At 47.1% G+C, this 23,305-nt stretch overlaps 1 protein-coding gene across 5 annotated transcripts in view; it reads right to left on the reverse strand.

Moving 5' to 3' along the window:
* ELF2 (E74 like ETS transcription factor 2) overlaps nucleotides 1-23,305 on the reverse strand; it is a 149,129-nt gene that overhangs the window by 26,075 nt on the left and 99,749 nt on the right. Inside the window, exon 1 of one of the 5 annotated variants that reach the window (XM_077279186.1) lies at nucleotides 9,485-9,722. The exons of 3 other annotated variants lie outside the window; for them this stretch is intronic. In XM_077279186.1, the coding sequence (XP_077135301.1) occupies nucleotides 9,485-9,542 (58 nt within the window). In that variant the 5' untranslated portion in view covers nucleotides 9,543-9,722. Of the gene's footprint in view, nucleotides 1-9,484; nucleotides 9,723-23,305 lie in introns of those variants that run through there. One more of the 5 variants, XM_077279187.1, reaches the window with a different exon arrangement.

Here is a 23,305-nt window from a genome sequence, read left to right on the forward strand (position 1 = left end):
CCTTACACAATGGCGGCACTTGACAGCAGTGGAGGACAATGATGATTCCAGAATTCGCGGCAGACTGTGCCCGTCGCTGATTGGTCGAGGAGCCGGCCTCGACCAATCAGCAAGCCGGGATTTCCGAGACAGACAGACAATTAGACCCTTAGACAACACAATGGCGGCACTTGACAGCAGTGGAGGACAATGCCCGTCGCTGATTGGTCGAGGCCGGCTGGCTTCGACCAATCAGAGACTGTGACCGTCGCTGATTGGCGGCCTCGACCAATCAGAGACGCGGGATTTCCAGGACAGACAATTAAACCCTTAGACAATTTATATATATATATATATATATATATACATACATACATATATATATATACACATATATATACACACACACACACACACACATACATACATACACAGCATAGTAACGTGACACACATACCCCTCTGTGTTCATCCTCTCATTAAATACATTTGACCAGCTTAATTTTCCTGAAATTGCCTGCGCCCCTGACAACCAATGTGTGAAAATTTCACACGGGCCAACTAGTTGCAGGAAATCTGCACCAATGTTTTGCTGTGACAGGCACTGTGAACAAAGTATCCAGCACATGTGCCATACTTTACGGTAAATGTATTTCATAGCTTTGCATATTATTGGTGTTCAGTGATTTTAGGAGGATGGAATTCAACATATACACTTATATGTCTTCTGGCAGAAAAAAGTGGCTTTTTAGGGTGCGTGTCCATGGTCCGGATTGTCGGCGCTTTGGACGGAGCGGAAAACGTGAGGTGATTCCGGATGTCTTCATTGCACATATCTGGAATCGCTGCACCCTATACATAGGTCCCTGATATTTTCCTTGCGACGACGGAGCGCCGCCGCAAGGTAAACAGACATGCTGTGTTCTTAAAAAAAACGTGCCGCATGTCCGGAAACGCAGGGCCGCCGGATGTGTGTTCGCATGCATAGTGGAGACGGGATTTCATAAAACCCCGTAACATCTGGAAGCAGGGTTCAACCCGCAGCTAATCAGTCCCGTGGACACATACCCTTAGGGTACCGTCACACAGTGGCATTTTCATCGCTACGACGGCATGATTCGTGACGTTCTAGCGATATAGTTACGATATCGCTGTGTCTGACACGCTACTGCGATCAGGGACCCTGCTGAGAATCGTACGTCGTAGCAGATCGTTTGGAACTTTCTTTCGTCGCTGGATCTCCCGCTGTCATCGCTGGATCGTTGTGTGTGACAGCGATCCAGCGATGTGTTCGCTTGTAACCAGGGTAAACATCGGGTTACTAAGCGCAGGGCCGCGCTTAGTAACCCGATGTTTACCGTGGTTACCAGCGTAAAAGTAAAAAAAAAAAAACGTACATACTCACCATCTGATGTCCGTCAGGTCCCTTGCCGTCTGCTTCCCGCTCTGACTGTCTGCCGGCCGGAAAGTGAGAGCAGATCACAGCGGTGACGTCACCGCTGCACTCTGCTCTCACTGTACGGCGGCACTCAGTCAGAGCAGGAAGCAGACGGCAAGGGACCTGACGGACATCAGATGGTGAGTATGTACGGTTTTTTTTTTTTTTACTTTTACGCTGGTAACCACGGTAAACATCGGGTTACTAAGCGCGGCCCTGCGCTTAGTAACCCGATGTTTACCCTGGTTACCAGCGAACCTCGGCATCGTTGGTTGCTGGAGAGAGCTGTCTGTGTGACAGCTCCCCAGCGACCACACTACGACTTACCAACGATCACGGCCAGGTCGTATCGCAGGTCGTGATCGTTGGTAAATCGTATAGTGAGACGGTACCCTTAGGGTATGTTTCCAAGGTCAGGAAACCTTCATAATTTGCTGTGGATTGGATGCTGCGTACAGCCGCAGCGTCCAGATATTACAGCATTGTGGAGGGGATTTAAGGAAATCCCGTCTTCATTATGAGTGCAGCGATGCCTCCGGCTTCTCTGCGTAACGGGACATGCGGCGCGTCTTTCCAGACTGCAGCATGTCTATTTATCTTGTGGAGACACTCCGTCTCCACAAGATAAATAACACAGTCTATGAATACGATGCGGTGATTCCGGATGTGTTCAATGAACACATCCGGAATCACTGCGTGTACAACGGGTGCGGCGCTTTTTGCGGAGCAGGGTATCCGCTGCTTCCAAAGCGCAGGGAATCCTGAACGTGGAGACATAGCCTTATACTTGTGCTGCATTTATACTGGTCTGTAATGAGAGCTGTGTGCAGATGGTTGGGAAGCCTGTGTCACTTCGTACACAGGGCAGGCATAGCATACTAGGGGAGCATCTGAGGACAAGAATGCAACAGAAATAAGGAGACTAAACGAGTGAATCACTAGCTTTAAGCCAAGACTGAATTAACAGGTGAGGAATCGTATGTACAGCTGATTGCTGACAGGTAATGCTTCAGGGAATTCAGGAGAGGTGGAATAAAAGATATATTAGAGCTGAGAAAACAGTGTCAGCGGAAAACACTGAAGCACTACTGTGTAACCGACAGTACAGAATTGGGGGGAATGTTCATTTTGTGACAGACTAAGAGTTTATAGTCGGCAAGCCAGCTCAGCACCTGCTGCCCCCCACCCTCTCCCGATGCAAGGTGCCATCTCCTATTCCTCTGGCCATTTATGGCTATGTGCACGCAGCTGATCCCTTCCAGCAGCGAGCCCTGCATGAGCCTATCTTTAGGTGACCCTTTCTTATTCCTCCTGCACGACTATTTAAAAGCAGGCCACTTTACAGACCACAGACTGACCTGGACACGCTGGAATGTACGATATAAAAGGCTGGGATATATCAAGTCTGATTCATGCTGTGCCAAACCATGGAATCTCAGGAGGCTACCGGCACATCAGCACACACTGTACTGTATTCCAGCCTGTTCTCATCGACCTATACCGTACCCAATGGGTCATAAAACTTCTGACATGCCAAGGTTCTGAGCGACCACCACAACTGAAACAAAGAGGCACAAGTGCTCCTATGGCAGTAAGTGGCCCCTCCTGAGCCCGTGTACCACTCGGCTCCAAGATGAGAGCTGAGCAGAGGTCATAGCTGATTGGGCAGTTTTCAGCTATACGCTTGTGCCAATCCATCTCCGCAATCAGTGGGGCTTCACTACTATTGAAGACAAGAAAAGCTGATCTGTGGCAGCCACTTCCTGTACAAAGCCGCCATCTTCTGCCCCATGCACGGTTTACAGGCAGTGGTGAGAACAGCTGATGGGTGGGGGTGTAGGACCCCCACTCATCTTAGATTGATGACCAATCATAAGGACAAGTCATCGATATAAAAGTATTCCTCCCAGGACATCTTTTTTTAAAATGGGCAGAGGCCTACAAATACTGAAAGTTGTGCATGGGAGGTCATTTTTACTGAATACGGTCATGTTCCTGATCTGTACACATGTGTATGGAGATGTTGTGTTTGTTCTGCTGTTCTGCATCACTTTGCATCTTAGACAGGAGCATGAATATGCAAGGCTATAGTAAGCAAATCCATCGTCAACTACCACAACATGACCACTAAATACATGTGCGTGATTCATAAACAATGTAACCGGAACCACAAAAACTACAAAAAATAAAAGGTAAATCAATGCTTTCTTCAAATAGTGGCTATAAGCTAGTAGTTTAATAAACGAGTGTCTGTCGTCTCTACCTTGATAGACAGCAGCAGGGCCAGGCAACTCCATTTATAATGGGGTCCATGGGGTTAAGCCAAGGTGCCCGTTTACACAGGAAAAATAATGTTGTATGCAGCCTTACATTTCCAGTCAAGCTCTAACAGATATGTGGCCACAATCTAAGAAAAACCTTAGCAAGGAAAGCAACGAATGTAAGAAGCAGATCTGCACAGCAGAGAAGACTGGCCGCGCTCTAAGAAGCTGGATCCTGCCCGGAAAAGCGCTCACGCTGCCAGTAGGATAATAAGCAGTTAAGACCTTTAGAGAAAAAGAGAGCGGCCACATTTGGCAGGCGGCCCGAGTCTGCTCCTGGTAATCAGTCACTAGTGGGTGTCACTATGAATATCACAATGCCAGACCCAGGCGGCAGGAGGAGCCGGGAATGTGCCAATCCAGACTCTCACAGCACTCACTTATGGAGTAAACGTGACTGGGATTACTAATCTGCATCTATAGATAGAGACACAGAAGCAGAATACTAAAAGCTTTACTCCGAAAAGTGAAAGCCTCATCCAGGCTGTGCTAATCCTGGCCCTCGGGAGCCAGCAGGCAGGTTACATTATCTAGTAACACAGGTCGCTAATCTCTAACCCCAACCACTGAAAATGACTGTGCACATGGAGACAGTGGCGGAAACAGCATTTCAGTGAGGACTGACCTGCGTCATTTGTGTCTCCTGAAAAGCTGGACCCTACTGGAAGCCATTATCATAACCACCACAAGTTTACAGCTCAGGACAGAAGCAGGGACCGGAGGTTTATTTCTAGAAACAGGCAATATGAAGTGATAATCCCCAGCACGATTAGCGACAATGGCACGCCAACATTTCTGGAGAGTGTGGCTAGACTGACATGATGACTGCACTTAGTTTGCACCATTAGAAGAGCATTATGTCCTACATCATGGCAGAGGTACAGCTAATAATAAACCCTCAGGCTTTGTGGATCTGTCATCAGATTTCACAACATGAGCAGCACAACGCCCACACATACCCTACACCTAATGAGGCTGGACCCGGTACTTGTTTTGAAAATACAAGTCAGGAACGTCTGGACGATTCCATGTTGAAAGCTTTCTCGCTTAATAAAATGCCTTAATGTTTTAATATCAGGATGATAGATCCATTTAGACATAAATTTTTCCAAGTGAGTACACCTGCCTCTTCAGGTCTAAGATCTATTTGCTCGTGTGAGATCCGGTGATAAACCCACTTTAATACTCAAATGCTACATAACACAACAGCTAATTTTGGAATACGGTCTAAGTGAAAAAACAAATACAAGAACAAGACAAATTTCCATATAAATAATAATCTTTATTTTTATATAGCGCTAACATATTCCGCAACGCTTTACAGTTTTGCACACATTATCATCACTGTCCCCAATGGGGCTCACAATCTAAATTCCCTATCAGTATGTCTTTGGAATGTGGGAGGAAACCGGAGTGCCCGGAGGAAACCCACGCAAACACGGAGAGAACATACAAACTCTTTGCAGATGTTTTGATGGTTTGAACCCAGGTGGTTTGAACCCAGGACTCCAGCGCTGCAAGGCTGCAGTGCTATCCACTGAGCCACTGTGCTGCCCAATATAAAGGCATTTAATCTTCTAAAAACCAGCATGAAAAGAACACAATAAAATGTATTTACTGTATCCCATAATGGGGTCTGACAGTGCCACAGAAGCCAGTAGTCTGTCACTCAAAAATGCAAAATAAGCCACCTAAATATTTATATAGGTGATGTAAAAATCGTGCCCAGTTTACATTTTAGTGTACTAGTGGCTGAGAAATCGACTTTTTCATTCATATGCAGTAGGAGTCTTTGAAGCCCCCTTGGCATGGCACAGTTATGCCCACCATATTTTGCATTAACACAACGCTCACTTCCCCAGAGTAAGCACTCCTGAACGCCATCTGCATCCCTGCATGTTCATGGAGTGGCCTCAGGAGTAATGAGAGATCTTTTCCACCCTCTCAAGTCGCTCATTACACTTCCAGGTGCATCAGTGTAGCGAGTGTCGGCCACAGTCAAGATTCAGGGATCAGAGCAGGCTGAAACCACAGTGTGAACGCTGCCAGTGTCAGTGCACAAGCAAATTGAGCTCAGGCAGCTCTTACTCTTGTGAAGAAAGTGCGGTCAATCCGAAAAATGCTACAAATGCAAATTGGGATGGGGTGCAACTGCACTGAGCCATTGGACACTATGGGTGTGCAGAATCACCCTCATCTGCACATGGACTCAGTCAATTTCTCAGCCACCAATACTCTAAGGGTATGTGTCCACCTTCAGGATGGGCGGCGGTTTGGACGGAGCAGCAAACCCGCTCCGCCCCCTTCTGTGACGTGATGATGCCGGATGTGTTCATTGCACACATCCGGCATCATCGCACCCCTCACATAGGGCCCTGTGATTTACCTTGCGGCAGCGCAGCGTCGCCGCCAGGTACACGGACATACTGCGATCTTAAAAGACGCGCCACATGTCCATAATCGCAGGGCCGCCGGGTGCGTGTTACCACGCACAGTGGAGACGGGATTTGATAAACTCCCCTCCACTATGCTGTAACATCTGGATGCTGCGTGTTTGACGCTGCGGCTCTGTGCAGCGTCAAACACGCAGCGTTTCCTGAACGTGGACACATACCCTTAGCCAGATGCTCCCGATTCCTAAGGAGATGTGCCCCTCTTAATAAACCCGGCTCAACTGAAAAGTGTTGTGCGCGTCTCCACAAATCTTCCTCCATTCAGTCAGATCTGTGCTGTAAGGAACGATTAGATGAGACCCGTCTCTCCTCGGCTCCTCTCTCCTTGTTGGAGCAAAGCTGAAATTGCACGAATGCCAAAAACCATTACATTTTAGTGTAGCACAAAAATGTTGTGACCTTTCAAAAAATTCTGTCAGAAAAGCTCTGATGATACGAGCCCCGGGTATACACTGCTAGAATGATTTTTTACAGGGGCTAAATCCCCTGTATAAGGCCGGGGTCACACTTGTGTGTGCAATGCGAGTCTCTCGCCTCGATGCCCGGCACTGCCGCCTGAGGTTCAGACTGGAGCATCCAGCTGTATAGAAATACATGCAGCCGCACGCTCCGGTCCCGAGTATTGAGGCGAGTTTCTAGCCTTGCACACGCAAGTGTGACCCAGCCCTAACTCTGCAAATATTTTATTTTGCAATTTTGGGGGTAACAGACTAAGTTTAAAGAAGTGTGACCATTTACTAAAATAAAGGCATATAGCCTAGAGTGCTGCCATATCATGACCAATCTTCCGTTACAGAATACAGAACGTGCATCTCCTTGGGGCCCATTCACACACTGTCTGCAGTATATGTCAGGAGGATTTTTCTAATGAATTCCCCCGACGTATGCCACTATATGCTCACATGTTAAAAGACTACTGTACATTCACACGGTACAAGTTATTTTCCTCCGTATGGAAAAGCACAGCGGGGGGCTATTCTCTTGTATAACCTGTACGTCCCTTAGGTATCAGTCACACTGGGACCTAGCGGACTCTACTTTAGCCTCCATAGACATTGATTATATAGATTTTACGGAAACTCAAATTACACAAAATATAAATACAGAGCATCAGTAACCAAAATTGATCCAACAGCTGCTATATTACTACAGATTTCCATGGGAGAAATCCTATTCTTACTATAAAGCCTGTGCATCAATACCCCACAGACAGCAGATACGGCCATGTATTACTATCAGTCACCAACTAATATAAAGGGAAAGTGTGTGGCCAATCAGGACTGTATAACCCCGGGCTATGGGCCAGTCTGATCGCTTCCATTCAGGGTAACATTCCCAAATGACAAATGCAAAAATCATGTGGCCTTCAGCTACAACTCTGCTTTAGCAATGAAAAGAACTGCTTAACATCCTGCTTATCTTGATGGATGTGCCAAGATCACAAAAGCTGGAAAGAAAGCTGAAAAACCAGTCTTTTCAATACACGCAAAAAGAGAAAACCAATAATTTTTAGAGTTGCACGTGTCAGGTTATAGCAAATATCCGGTTACAAAATCATTATTCCTAAATGGGTTCATAGTAAAAACGGCAGCAATTGCCAAGTAGATGGAGCCATTGGTTGCAGTGAGAGGAGATCAGGTAGACTCTGTACATGCCTTTTATAGCAGGGCCTTTTTGTTCCCTAGATGGTCACAAGGACACAGCTTATCTATCCTCTCATACTTCTCCAAAGAGACAGACATCGGTGCAAAAAAAAAGCCTGATTCAGTTTCCAGACTGTGAGGAAGCGATAAAACTGCTGTAAGCAGTGCACAGAGCCTTAATAGTGTAAGGACCCGAATCTGCAGATGTCCAGGCACCCTGACGGGAAAGTTCTGACCCAGTTCAGAAAGTTGTAATTATCCTCAGGACAACTGATGACTTGCTGATTGCTCACAGGGGGTCCTACTAGTAATAATGGGCTCTGCGGCGTCCTGTCAGAACGAGCCCCATCCTCTGATTATTCGCCAGTTTCCTAACATTAAGCCTACAGCCTGCAATAGAAACGTTGTCCCCTCGCCATCACCGGAGCTGCCGCACCCCCATTATCCGGGAAGCCCTTGTGTCATGTACATTTTCTATGTAACCCCCTATGTGCAGCCCCATGGAATCGATGGTGTGCTCTAAACAGAGTCCACTTATGGTGTATGGATCTGCGAGAGGTAACGCCAAGCCCAGCCCCATCTCCAGCAGCCCCAAACCCCATAAATGGAGGAGCGGGCACAAGATGGGGGGCTGCAGACCTCCATGCTTAGGATGAGAGCACCCCGACACCAGCCAGCTATGCTGTGGACAGACTTGGTGGACCCCGGAGGGCTCATTGTCAGCAGGCGGCCTGTGCTCTGACAGAAGGGCAGTGGCTTAGCAGCTGACAAGAGCCGGTCCCCTTCTCACACGTGGCCCATAACACTGCCCGCTATTACACGCCGCAGACATTCTACAGCCGGTGCCCCGGGAGGTGACCACACCGTGGGCTGCATTAGAGCGGGGCCACGGCCGGCATTGTGCGGGGCCGCAGCCGTGTTCCCGGGGCCGCACGCGCTCGGAGCCCCAGCTGCTGACGCCCCGCCCCCCACTTCCGTGTTTACATCTCTTCTCTTCCCTCCAATTCCATCCGCATTGTGAGCTCACACTCCGCTGCCAATCAAAGCCGTCCTGAGCGCCCATTGGCCCGCGGCCCATCCTCTCCACCGCTTCCTCATTGGTTAGCGCTCAGATTTCGAACCATCCCCGGGAGCGGATTGGCTGCGTACGCTGTCCATCTCACGACCCTCCTGCCCGTTTGATCTCTGCGCTTCCGCTATGAACGGGTTTTTTTAAGGTTACATAAAAAAAATAAAAAGGCAAAAACCCCCCTGACCCCGTGCTGCCTGCGGGAAGCCTCGCACCCCAATGGCCGGCCGCCAGCACGCAGGCGCAGCAGCACAGGGCCAGGCTCGGGCCGCACATCCCACGGAGCGCTGCACTCGGCGCCGGAGCGCTGCACTGTGCCATGTGTGGTGCACGGGAGGCGGCCGGGAGCAGACAGCGTGGCATCACACACACACACACACTTCCTGGTCCGCGGCCTCATCCCTGCGCCCGGCCAAGGTGAGCACTTCCTACCCGTCCTCCATCACTCACTGCCTGCAACGTGCGCAGCTGCATCCCACCCCCTTCCAGCCCAGCCAGTGCCCAGCACACTGGGCCGGGGCAGGCGGTGCATGCTCACTGGCGCGGCCCGTGCACCCCCCTGCACCGCATGCATGCGCTCACCGGCTCTGATGAGCAGATCCAGCTGGTTGGTCGGTCCTTCATGCAGCGACGTCGCCATGTTTATCCCGAGCTTGTGCTTCACATTGAGTCACAGCAGCAGCAGCAGCAGCACAGAGGAGGAAGCGGGGTACAGTGCGTGTGTGCGGGGGGCGGAGCCACGGCGGATCCTTCCGCCGCTACAGGAAGACGAGCGCTGCCCCCACCGCTGCGTGCTGCGGCCGATCCGTCCGCCTCTCACAGCACGCAGGAAGGGCCCGTACACACGTATGTTCTCCTCCTCCCGCGGGGGGCACCCACTCGTGACAGCCGGCGTGAGATGCACGTCAGGGCTCTGCTGCCAACAATACACCCGGGATTCCGCCCCACCCGACAGCTAAACACCGGAAATGTGTACAGCTCCTATGCGAGGCTATGTGTCTCCATGGTTACGTGCTACAAACAAACCCTGTGTGGCCTGACAGGCCCATGTGTGGGGCCTGCCCTCAGTGGGCCCGTGCAGTAATGGGCTGGTGGCCCCACTATACCATACTGGAAAGAGGGGCTCTCCTAGAGCAAGCCAATAGCCGGAATATGGAGAACACCACAAAGAGCCGTGCCCACAACTGAGAACACCCAAAATGGGCTTAAAAAAGGGAAGATAGGTTCCAATCTTTAATAATCAGCAAACACATACAAAAAACCACACACAGACTCCAAAACAAAAGATGAAAACAATGTCTAGTTATACCCATAATGTGGCAATAACCACACTAAACCCTACAAAATAAAAAAAAACTATACACATAGATAAATGCATGACAAATGGAGAAGACCCTGTATACTGAAATACCAATGGAACAGAATCTATGGGCAGGCTCCCGGGAGATACAGGACTGCATCCACCTATTCCCTCACTTCATTATATGACAAGGGGGCTGGCTCACTGTCCCCGCTTTATTGCCTCCTATTTACCATGTTTGGGGGAGGCTCATTATCTGACAATCTTTAGTCCCAGTTATTTGGACCAGGCTGGTTCTGGGCCTTTTAGCCTATACCCCTTTCATTACCATTGCCTGGTGCTTTGGCTGTAGGGTTTCTTTTTCCTCTTTGTGACAGGGGCGCACCACACCCGCTTGTTGTTTTACACTACACACTTGATGGACATGTGTCTGACAGTTTTGGGGGCGCCCACTCTCTGTCTTATTATGTTTACAGCAAAAAGTATGGTCCGGTAATTTCCATGTTTCCATATATTTTATCTATCATGTGTGTAGCATCTCTTTCGTGTATGTTTGCTGTAATCTTATGACAGTCCATATATAGTTTTCTGGCACATATTGTTGGGATGTGTTGTCTAGCATTAATAGATGTGCAATATTTTTTCTACATGTGCAACATGGGGAAAGGTGTTTTGGTTATTTTAATTGGTTTTATATCCATGTCTGTTTCTTTGCTGTTCTAATAAAATTTGTATTTTTTGGTATGTTGTAGCAGGTGTGCGCAATTCTATGCATTGGTCTTTTTTTCTTTTGTTGACTCTTTATTTCCTCTAGCATATATGGCCTTTTTCATGGTCTTTCCATTTTCATACCAATGTGCTTGAATTCCAGGCTGTACCACATGGATACATTATAAGTATTGGTTTGTCTCTAGTGTTGGTTCCTGAGGTCACACAGTGAGCCAGCCCCCTTGTCATATAATAGCAGATGTGTGCATTTTTGAGCATTATTCGATCCTTAATCTTATTATTTCTATTTGGTTTGCTGATTAGGGTTTAGTGTGGGTTAGTTATTGCCAAATTATGGGCATAACTAGACATTTTTTCATCTTTTGGTTTTTAAATGTTTTTATTGAGTCTGTGTTTTTTGCTGATTATTAAAAATTGGAAACTATATTCTTTCCCTTCTTTCGAGGTTCACTGTCCGTATTTACGCTCCCACCAATCTCCAAATGGCTGTCATATACCGACCACCGGGCTAAGCCACTGCCTTCATCGACCAATTCTCCACCTGGCTCCTTCACTTTCTCTCTGCTGACATCCCCACCATCATCATGGGTGACTTTAATATCCCTACTGACACCCACCAGCCAGCAGCCTCCAAACTACTGGCCCTTACTTCATCCTTTGGACTCACCCATTGGTCCACCACAGCCACCCACACAGACGGACATACACTAGACCTCATCTTCACCCGCCTTTGTTCCTTATCTAATCTCACAAACTCTCCCTTCCCCCTATCTGACCACCATCTACTCACCTTCTCATCCTTGTCCTCCTCACCTGCCCCCCACGTCCAGCCATTACCACATCCTCGCAGAAACCTCGCACATCTAGACACTCACAGACTCTCTCCTACCCCTGTCTTCCATATCTTCACTGCACGACACGGACAGCGCCACCGCTTTCTATAACTCAACCCTCACATCAGCCATAGACTCAGTCGCCCCTCTCACGCATGGCACAGTGCGACAAACCAATAGGTAACCTTGGCATAACAATGTCACAAAAAAACTTTGACAAGCATCCAGGGTTGCAGAGCGGCGTTGGAAGAAAACACGCCTGCCAGACAACTTCACTGCCTTCAAACAAGCTACCTTTGACTTCAAATCAGCCCTCACCTCTGCTAAACAGACCTATTTCACTAACCTTGTATCTTCACTATCCTACAACCCAAAACAACTGTTCAGCACATTTAACTCTCTCCTCCGCCCACCACTGCCACCTCCAACTCCCTTCATCTCTTCCGAGGACTTTGCCACCTACTTCAAAAACAAGATCGACCAAACAAGGCAAACCTGTACTTGTCCACCACCCCAACCACTCCATATACCAGACCTCTGCCCTTCCCTAATAACCTCCCTCTCCAACATCACTGAAGGAGAGCTTACTCGCCTCTTTTCCAAATCACACCTCACCACCTGTGCACTTGACCCCATGCCTTCCCACCTGCTCCCCAACCTCACTAACACGCTTATTCCAGCCCTAACCCATCTCTTAAACCTATCGCTCTCTTCTGGTACCTTCCCCTCTGCCTTCAAACATGCCACCATCACACCCATCCTCAAAAAAACTAACCTTGACCCAACTGCTATGCCCAGCTATCGCCCCATATCACTGCTCCCGTTTGCTTCAAAACTCCTTGAGCAGCATGTCCATGGTCAACTTTCCTCCCACCTCTCATCTAACTCTCTCCTTGACAACCTCCAATCTGGCTTCCGCCCCGACCACTCCACCGAAACTGCCCTGACAAAAGTTACTAATGACCTAGTCACAACCAAAGCTAACAGACAGTTCTCCATCCTCCTCCTTCTTGACCTGTCCTCTGCTTTCGACACAGTCGATCACTGCCTACTGCTACAGATTCTTTCTTCCCTTGGCATCAAAGACCTCGCCCTGTCCTGGATTGCCTCATACCTATCCAACCGCACATTTAGCGTTTCCCACTCCCACACTACCTCCTCATCCCGCCCTCTCTCTGTTGGAGTCCCTCAAGGCTCTGTCCTAGGACCCCTACTTTTTTCCATCTATACCCTTGGCCTAGGACAACTCAAAGTCCCATGGCTTCCAGTACCACCTGTATGCAGACGACACTCAGATCTACCTCTCTGGCCCAGATGTCACCTCCCTGCTGTCCAGAATCCCGAAGTGTCTGTCAGCCATATCCTCCTTCTTCACCTCTCGCTTCCTAAAACTCAATGTAGACAAAACCGGATTAATCATCTTTCCCCCACCTCACGTATCCCCCCCTACCCAAACTATTATGGTGAACGGCATCACGCTCTCTCCCGCTCCTGAAAGCCGCTGCCTTGGAGTAACTCTTGACTCTGCCCTGTCCTTCAAACCTCACGTCCAAGCTCTTGCCACCTCCTGTCGCCTCCAACTCAAAAATATTGCCAGAATCCAATCCTTCCTCAGTCCACAATCTACAAAAACTCTTGTGCATGCTCTCATCATCTCCCGCCTCGATTACTGCAACACCCTCCTCTGTGGCCTCCCCGCTAACTCTCTTGCACCACTCCAGTCTGTCCTCAACTCTGCTGCCCGCCTAATCCACCTCTCTCCTCGCTACTCCCCTCTGCAAATCCCTCCACTGGCTCCCAATCCCCCAACGAATCCAGTTCAAACTACTAACACTGATCTACAAAGCCATCCACAACCTGTCCCCTCCCTATATCTCTGAACTAATCTCCCACTATCTTCCCTCACGTAATCTTCGTTCATCCCAAGACCTCCTACTCTCCGCCACACTTATTCGTTCCTCACACAATCCCCTCCAAAATTTCTCCCGAATATCCCCCATCCTCTGGAATTCCATGCCTCAACACGTCCGATTATCCACCACCCTCGGATCCTTCAGACGGAACCTGAAAACCCATCTCTTCAGGAAAGCCTACAGCCTGCAATAACCGAGCCGCCGCCTCACCACCGCCAGAGCTGCTGCACCTCCGACCTTATGTCTCTTCCCCATTATCCCATAGAATGTAAGTCCGCAAGGACAGGGTCCTCTCCCCTCTGTACCAGTCTGTCACTGTAAACCTGTTTACTGTAAATGATATCTATAACTCTGTATGTAACCCCTTTCTCATGTACAGCACCATGGAATTAATGGTGCTATATAAATAATAAATAATAATAGTAAATAAATATTCATTTTATTAACCTATTTTGGGTGTTCTGAATTTTGTGGACAAGGCTTTTTTTTCTTGTCCTTCATGTAATCTCTGCATGTACTGCAGCTGTCAAACAGCCATGAGACACTCCGCCACGGGGACCTGATCATAGAGGGGATTCAGCATGCTCGAATACTATAAGGGTATGTGCACACGTTGCGGATTTTGCTGCGGATTTTTCCGCAGCGGATTTGGAAAATCTGCAGTGCAAAACCACTGCGGTTTTCACGCGGTTTCTTCTGCGGATTCCTCTGCGGGTTTTCAACTGCACTTTCCTATTGGTGCAGGTTGAAAACCGCTGCGGAATCCGCAGCATGTGCACAGCGTTTTTTTCCCATAGGTTTACATGGTACTGTAAACTTTGGGAAAACTGCTGCGGATCCGCAGCGTCAGATCCGCAGCAAAATCCCCAGCGTGTGCACATACCCTTAGCACACAAGCACGCTCGCTCATGACTAGTCGTACGGCATCAAACTACCGCGTGACACACAAAAAACACATTCTAAAGGTCAGCAGCGGTGAAGAACATTAATGTTACAGGTCTCAGAACTGAGAAAGAGCAAATATTCTTTGCAGAGTTCAGATTTTCTTTTACCCACCGATTTAAAAAAAGTTTTATAAATTTGGTATCACTGTGATTGTATTGACCCGGAGAATGATGTTGCCTGGTTACTGGGGGGGGGGATAAAAAGGTGGGTATTATTGGTGTAGAAGGGCACTACACTGTGTGCAGAATTATTAGACAAGTTGTATTTTAGAGGATTATTGATCAACAACTATGTTCTCAATCAACCCAAAAGACTCAAATATCAAAGCTTAATATTTTTGGAAGTTGGGAGTGTTTTTTTTAGATTTTGCTATCTTAGGAGGATATCTGTGCAGGTAACTATTACTGTGCAGAATTATTAGGCAACTTAGTAAAAACCAAATAAATTCCCATCTCACTTGTTTATTTTCACCAGGTAAACCAATATAACTGCACAAAATTTAGAAATAAACATTTCTGACATGCAAAAACAAAACCCCAAAAATCAGTAACCAATATAGCCACCTTTCCTTATGATGACACTCAACAGCCTTCCATCCATAGATTCTGTCAGTTGCTTGATCTGTTTACGATCAACATTGCCTGCAGCAGCCACCACAGCCTCCCAGACACTGTTCCAAGAGGTGTACTGTTTTCCCTCCCTGTAGATCTCGCATTTTATGAGGGACCACAGGTTCTCTATGGGGTTCAGATCAGGTGAACAAGGGGGCCATGTCATTATTTTTTCTTCTTTGAGACCTTTACTGGCCAGCCACGCTGTGAAGTAGTTGGAGGCATGTGATGGAGCATTGTCCTGCATGAAAATCATGTTTTTCTTGAACGATCCAGACTTCTTCATGTACCACTGCTTGAAGAAGTTGTCTTCCAGAAACTGGCAGTAGGTCTGGGAGGTGAGCTTCACTCCATCCTCAACCCGAAAAGGTCCCACAAGTTCATCTTTGATGATACCAGCCCATACCAGTACCCCACCTCCACCTTGCTGGCGTCTGAGTCGGAGTGGAGCTCTCTGCCCTTTACTGATTCAGCCTCTGGCCCATCAAGAGTCACTCTCATTTCATCAGTCCATAAAACCTTTGAAAAGTCAGTCTTAAGATATTTCTTGGCCCAGTCTTGACGTTTTATCTTATGTTTCTTGTTCAAAGCTGGTCGTTTTTCAGCCTTCCTAACCTTGGCCATGTCCCTGAGTATCGCACACCTTGTGCTTTTTGTTACTCCAGTAACGGTGCAGCTCTGAAATATGGCAAAACTGGTGGCAAATGGCATCTTGGCAGCTTCACACTTGATTTTCCTCAACTCATGGGCAGTTATTTTGCGCCTTTTTTGCCCAACACGCTTCCTGTGACCCTGTTGGCTATTTGCCATGAAACGCTTGATTGTTCGGTGATCACGCTTCAAAAGTTTGGCAATTTCAAGACTGCTGCATCCCTCTGGAAGACATTTCACAATTTTGGACATTTCAGAGCCCGTTAAATCTCTCTTCTGACCCATTTTGCCAAAGGGAAGGAAGTTGCCTAATAATTAAGCACACCTTATATAGGGTTTTGATGTCATTAGACAACACTCCTCCTCATTACAGAGATGCAAATCACCTGATTTACTTAACTGGTAGTTGGCACTCAAGCCTGAACAGCTAGCTTGGAGTAGGACATGTATAAAAAGTATCATGTGATCAAAATACAACTTGCCTAATAATTCTGCACACAGTGTATGGGGCTTTATTGCTGCCTGCATTACAAAATATAACATTGTATTATAAAAAATAAATTAAAGGGTCACCTTCAATTTAATTTTTATTTCTTAAATCAATAGGCCATATGGAAATATTACAAAGTTATCAGATAAATCTTTCTCCTCCAGGACTGATCATTTATTTGTTTAAATTGTCAGCTCATGGGTAAAATCTGTATTCAGTGAGGACAGAATATTACATTTCTGAGATAGGAGATGGCAGCAGGGCCGGCGTTTGGCACAGGCAGACACCTGGGGCCCCCACCTACAAGGGGGCCCCCTGCATCTGCAACACCTGCATGAAGTGCCCAGAGGGTTTTCAGCAGTGAATAATGCTGTGCATTGCTCTGTAGTCCCAGAACATGTCTCCCAAACCACCCTTGAGACCCCCTCAGTGCAGTGATTTACTCACTGTGGTCCTGGAGCTCTGTGCTGATTGCTGTAGGATCAGGTTTCACAGTCACATACAGCAGGGATCAGCATAGGCTCTGACCACAGTAACCAAATCACTGCTTGTAATCTGACAGGGTGACCTGCTGTCACTACTGTCTGGATGACAAGACAGGAATATTGTCTGCTGAATCAGGGTATTTATTATATATAAATAAATAAATTCCCACGTGAAATAATAAGGGTAAACTATACACAAAGTACAGGTGTGCATAGGAATCAGTGTTTTTAGTGCATTTTTTTGCAGCCAAAACCTGCTCTCTTGGCAGTAAAAACAATGCTTTCAAAGCACTCATTTTTTAGGGTATGTGCAGAGGATCCGGAAATGGCAGCCCCTTGGATGCAGTGGACATGTGCGGTATCCAAAGTGCTGCCATGTTTTGAACACAGGTGATTCCGCGTGTGTTCATTGAACCGTGCGGCATCACCGCGTCCTATACATTGCACGGGTGAGATTTCTCTTGTGGAGACTCGCGTCTACGCCAGATAAATTGACATGCTGCAGCCTGGACAGACACTGTCCGTCTCTGCGGGTGAGGTGCGGGTGATAGTGCACACATAGTAGAGATGGAATTTCTTGAAATCCCATCCACTATACTGTGACATCTGGCTGCTGTGGGTTGGACACTGCACAAGTACACAGCAGCCGACCTGCAACGTTTACTCATTGTGGGCACACACCCTTAGAGATTTTGCTGTATGTTTTTTACAGTATGCATTTTGTCTACAGTACACTTTTAATAAAGTTAGTGTTATTCACAAACGCAGCGAAAAACAACGTTGCAACATTTGCAGCATTTTTTAAACTTTTTCATTGCTTTCTACGGGTGAAGAAAATTCCTGAAAGCGACACGCTGCCGATTTAAAAAAGGCTGCAGTTGTGAAATTCAGTCAGGGGAAAATAAAAAGGTGTGCAGGAGATTTCTGAAAATCTCAGTTTTTGCTTGTGCTGTAAAATGCTGTAAACTTGTTATTTGCAGAAGAAAGAGCTGCAAAAATTCTGCACATGAACATGGCGAAAAGCTGCTTTTCAAAGTGCCAGCAAAACATAGGAGATTTACGAAATCGCCTGCAGGCGCTTGTTTGTTTTCTGACTGGATTCCAGAACTGTAGCACTTTTTAAATCTGTAGCATGTCACTTCTTTCAGTGTGTTTTCACCCGCAGAAAGCAATGAAAGAATAAAAAAAGCTGCAGATATTGCAACGGCATTTTTCACTGCAATTTTTTAAGTGGTTTTGGTGAATTAAACTATTAGGTCAGTATTTGTAATGCAGAAACAGCAGTGGAACAATGAGGCTATGTGCACACGTTATGGAATCTACCGTCGATTTTTCCACGCAGTTTCCTAAAAATCTGCAGGTAAAACGCCCTGCGTTTTACCTGCAGATTTACGGCGGAATTACCACGTTTTTTGTGCGGTTTTCAACAGCGTTTTTACACCAGCAGATTCCTATTATGGAGCAGGTGTAAAACGCTGCAGAATCTGCACAAAGAATTGACATGCTGCAGAAAATACAACACAGCGTTTCCATGCGGTATTTTCCGCAGCATGTGTACGGCGGATTTTGTTTTCCATATGTTTACATGGTGATGTACAACGCATGGAAAACTGCTGCAGATCCACAGCAAAATCCGCAGTGTGTGCGCATACCCTGAGAAACACGTCACCACTTCTGTATTTCTCACCCTCCTGGTTTTGGCTTACACATACTGATGTGAAATACTGACCAAATACTGATCGTATGAATGTGGTCTGAAACACACTGTAGACAAAGCAAACATCCTACTCCAAAAAAAACTGAAAAAAGTATGAAGAACACCACAAAACAAGCTGAAAAACAGGGGTTTTGAACGCAACGTTTTTACTGCTAATAGAAAAGGTTTTGGCTACTGAAAAAAATGCTGCATGTGATCATAGTCTTACTCTGAAACGCTATGTCTATCTGTGGTGTTACATAGGACTACAGGTGACATCTACTACATTATCTGTACTCAGAGTTATCACTGTATTACCTGTGGTGTTAAAAAAAAATTAAAGGGAACCTGTCACCCCCAAAATGGCTGGTGAGGTAAGCTCACCGGCATCAGGGGCTTATCTACAGCATTCTGTAATGCTGTAGATAAGCCCCCGATGTTACCTGAAAGAGGAGAAAAAGACGTTAGATTATACTCACCCAGGGGCGGTCCCGCTGCGGTCCGGTCGGATGGGTGTCTCCGGTCCGCTCCGGCGCCTCCCATGTTCATTCCATGACGTCCTCTTCGGGTCTTTACGCCGCGGCTCCGGTGCAGGCGTACTTTGTCTGCCCTGTTGAGGGCAGAGCAAAGTACTGCAGTGCGCAGGCGCCGGGCCTCTCTGACCTTTCCGGCGCCTGCGCTCTGCAGTACTTTGCTCTGCCCTGAACAGGGCAGACATAGTACACCTGCACCGGAGCCGCAGCGTAAAGACCCGAAGAGGACGTCATGGAATGAACATGGGAGGCGCCGGAGCAGAGCTGAGACACCCATTTGACCAGACCGCAGCGGGACCGCCCCTGGGTGAGTATAATCTAACGTCTTTTTCTCCTCTTTCAGGTAACATCGGCGGCTTATCTACTGCATTACAGAATGCTGTAGATAAGCCCCTGATGCCGGTGAGCTTACCTCACCAGCCATTTTGGGGGTGACAGGTTCCCTTTAAGAGGGGGTTGGGGGCAACTCTTTGTCTTGGGGCTTGGGCCCCCAATCTTTTCTGACCCTAGCAACACCCCTGCATACAGCTAATAGTGGCAGACCTGTTGGCCGATATAGGCCCTTAAATATGGGGGCCACAGTGTGAGCACTGGCTCCAGGCCCCTCCACTAACTGTATCCGCATCCTGCTCATGTAATGTAACCTAAATGTTTGTGTGATTTTACAATGTTAGCATTTGGGGCCCCACTTTAAATTTTTGCCTAGGGCCCCACTTTGTCTAAAACTAGCCCTGGATGGCAGTCACTACTGCTGAGATTACATGTAGAGGGGAGGATCAGGAGGCAGAGCTCCTCTCCCTCCTTTTACATAGAATTTTATAAGAACCGACTGCCATCTCCCATCTCAGTAATGTCACAATCTTTCCTCACTGAATACAGATTTTACCCATGAATTGACAATTTAAAAAATAATCAGTCCTGTAGTAGAAAGCAGCAGATGTCTATGATGAGATAGATTACAAAGTTGCTTTATTTCCGTGTGTACCATTTATTAATGAATAAAAATTAAAATGACGGCTACTCTTTAAACCTTTGGAAATCTTTTGCTTTTTTTATTGGCAATTTGTTAATATATGTTTAATATACCACATGACCCATTAGGTTATTTTGTGTAAATATATTATCAGCACCTCCAGCACTTTTGATGGAGGCAGTGGGTGCTAGAAAGCAATGAGCCAAAGACATCTGTGCAGCACATTCTGTAGAGACGAGTCAAAGAAGTCATTATGGTGGTCTGGGCCAGTGGAAAGGGAAAGGGAAAACCCAGGCCACGGTCACACGTTCAGTATTTAGTGAGTTTTTTAACTCCGTATTTTTAAGCTAAAATCAGGAGTGGATCAGAGGAAAAGTATAATAGAAACACGTCACCACTTCTGTATTTATCACCCGCTCCTGGTTTTGGCTTACAACTACTATGTTATCGGTGGGGTTACATAGGACTGAAAGTGGCATCTACTACAGTTGCAGAAAAGGAAATGTGTCTTTATTTTGGCTGTCATTACTTTTATTTTTATAATTGAGGAAGGGGTGTAGCCAACAAACATGGAGTGGTTTCTGCCACAAATTGTGCAACTCGCTTTACTATATCTCTCTGAAGGCAATTTTTAAGAGTTAGCAAGTATGACTTAAAAGGGAACCTGTCATGTGAAAAACTATTAACCTGCAGGTATGGGGTAAATCTGCTAATTAGTAGCATTCATGAGCCATGCGGCTGCCACATCGGGAGCCTGACTGCAGGAAGGAAATTAACTTTAATCCCATCAGCAGCCAGGGGCTTTCAGTCATGGAGGCGTGGCTTTACTCACTGCTCAGTGCTCAGTGAGTGGAGACTGTAATCACGCTCCCAACACTGACTGACAGACACTCTGTACTGATGTACTGTACAGCCGGCAGTCAGTCCCAGGGCTGCGGTTACAGTCGCTGCTCACTGTGCACTGAGCGGTGACTAAAGCCACGCCTCCAAGACTGAAAGCCGGAGGTTGTCAGGAGGAATAAAGTTCATTTCCTCCCGTCAGTCGGGCTCTCAGTGCAGAGACAGAACGGCTTCTGAACACTACTAAGCTGCAGACTAACCCCATGCCTTCAGGTTAATAACATTTTTTCACATCACATGTTCCCTCTGAAGTATCATGACAATTTAAGAAATCTATAAAATCTCAAAGTTTAGTTAGTAGGGTCTGGGTGCTAAGTCTGACTGGTTTCTGAAATGGCCAGATGAGAGCTCAGCCCTTTTGGCTGCTTTGGTGATAAACTCTCCCTTTAAAAAAGACCATGTACAGACTAAAACCTCATTCAGAAGTCAATATTTGTTCACATAATCAAAAAACTGTAGGAGTGCCATCAGTGTTTTGGATCCAATATTAGGCCAGTTTCACACATCAGTACCTCCGGTACGTGAAATGACAGTTTTCTCACGTACCGGAGACACTGACACACGTAGACCCATTCAAATGAATTGGTCTATATAGATGTCAGCGTGTTTTGACGTACCATCTATCCGTGTGCAAAACACGCAGACATGTCAGTTTTTACCCATACACAGCCCGCTAAACGTCCCGCACACGTGCACAGGGAGAACAGTGTACACTATCCTCCATGCGCACGGACGGCCGCTGGGGAAGCAACAGTACTGTAAGCCGCTGTTCCCCTGTGTGTGGTGCTGAACCTGGCTTTCATCCATTGTCCTCTGCTCTGCTGGCAGCAGTGCAAGCAGGGGACAGTGAATGAAAGAAAAAACCGACGTGGAGTCCCCCCTATATTTTACAACCAACCTGGCAAAACTCACAAGTGCTGGCTGCTATTCTCAGGCTGGTAAGTGGCCAGTGATATGCCCCCCCTCAGCCTAAAAAAAGCAGCCCACAGCTGCCCAGAAAAGGCACATCTATTAGATGCGTTGATCCTGGAGCTTTGCCCAGTTCTTCCCACTTGCCCTGCAGCATTGGCAAGTGGGGTAATGAGGGATTAATGTCACCTTCCTATTGTAAGGTGACATTAAGCCAGCTTCGTAATGGAGAGGTGTCAATAAGACACCTATCCATTACTAATTCTAGAGTAGTTAAAGGGTTAGTCAAACACACCACACAGTTAGAAAAGTATTTTAATGAAATAAAACAATATACACATTTTTTCCAATTTATTACTCTGCCATTCTAAGCGAAGCCCTCAATCTCCTGGAAAAAAAGTAAAAAAAATAAACCAACAATATACCATACCTGTCCAGCGTACAGTCAGTCCCACGCCGTAATCCTTATCTAGGGGAATTTACAGAAGCTGCTCTCACTGGCGGCCTGAACTAAAATAAACTCTTCAGCGTGGGAATATCAGCTGGCATTTTCCCACGCTCTAGAGTTCATTTTAGTTCAGGCTGCCAGGGTGCGCAGCTTCGGTGACGTCACCGCTAATCACCAAAGCTCCGCTCCCAGCATTTCATTCATTCACCAGTAATTTACAGCCGGGAGCGGTCACATTAGCAGCGTTCCCGGTTGTAAACTGTAAATTCCCCTAAATAAGGATTACAGTGTGGGACTGACTGTACGCCGGACAGGTATGTTATATTTGAGTTTGTTTTTTATTGTTGCTTTTTTTTCCAGGAGATCGAGGGCTTCGCTTGGAATGGCAGAGTTATAAAGATGGAAAAAATGTGTATATTGTTTTATTTCATTAAAAGACTTTTTTCTAACTGTGTGGTGTGTTTGATTAACCCTTTAACTGCTCTAGGATTAGTAATGGATAGGTGTCTTATTGACACCTCTCCATTACTAAGCTGGCTTAATGTCACCGAACAATAGGAAGGTGACACTAACCCCTCATTACCCCACTTGCCAACGCTACAGGGCAAGTGGGAAGAATCGGGCAATGTCCCAGAATTGGCCCATCTAACAGATGCGCCATTTCTGGGCAGCTGCGGGCTGCTTTTTTTTTTTTTTTTTTTTTAGGTTGGGGGGGCCAGATCCATGGCCCCTTACCAGCCTGAGAATAGCAGCCCGCACCTGTGAGTTTTGCCGGGTTGATTGTAAAATATATGGGGGACCCCACACTGGGTTCTTATTTCAATCATTGTCCTCTGCTCGCGCTGCTGCCCGCCGAGCAGGGGAAAACGATTGACAGCTGGCTTCAGAACCACAAGCAGGTAAACAGCGCTTACTGTAGGGCTACTTCCCGGCGGCCGTACGTGTGGTCCTGAAGCGGCACACGTGTGCCACACGTGTACCGGAAAT

The sequence above is a fragment of the Ranitomeya variabilis genome, chromosome 1, assembly GCF_051348905.1.
Source record: "Ranitomeya variabilis isolate aRanVar5 chromosome 1, aRanVar5.hap1, whole genome shotgun sequence".
NCBI lineage: Eukaryota > Metazoa > Chordata > Amphibia > Anura > Dendrobatidae > Ranitomeya > Ranitomeya variabilis.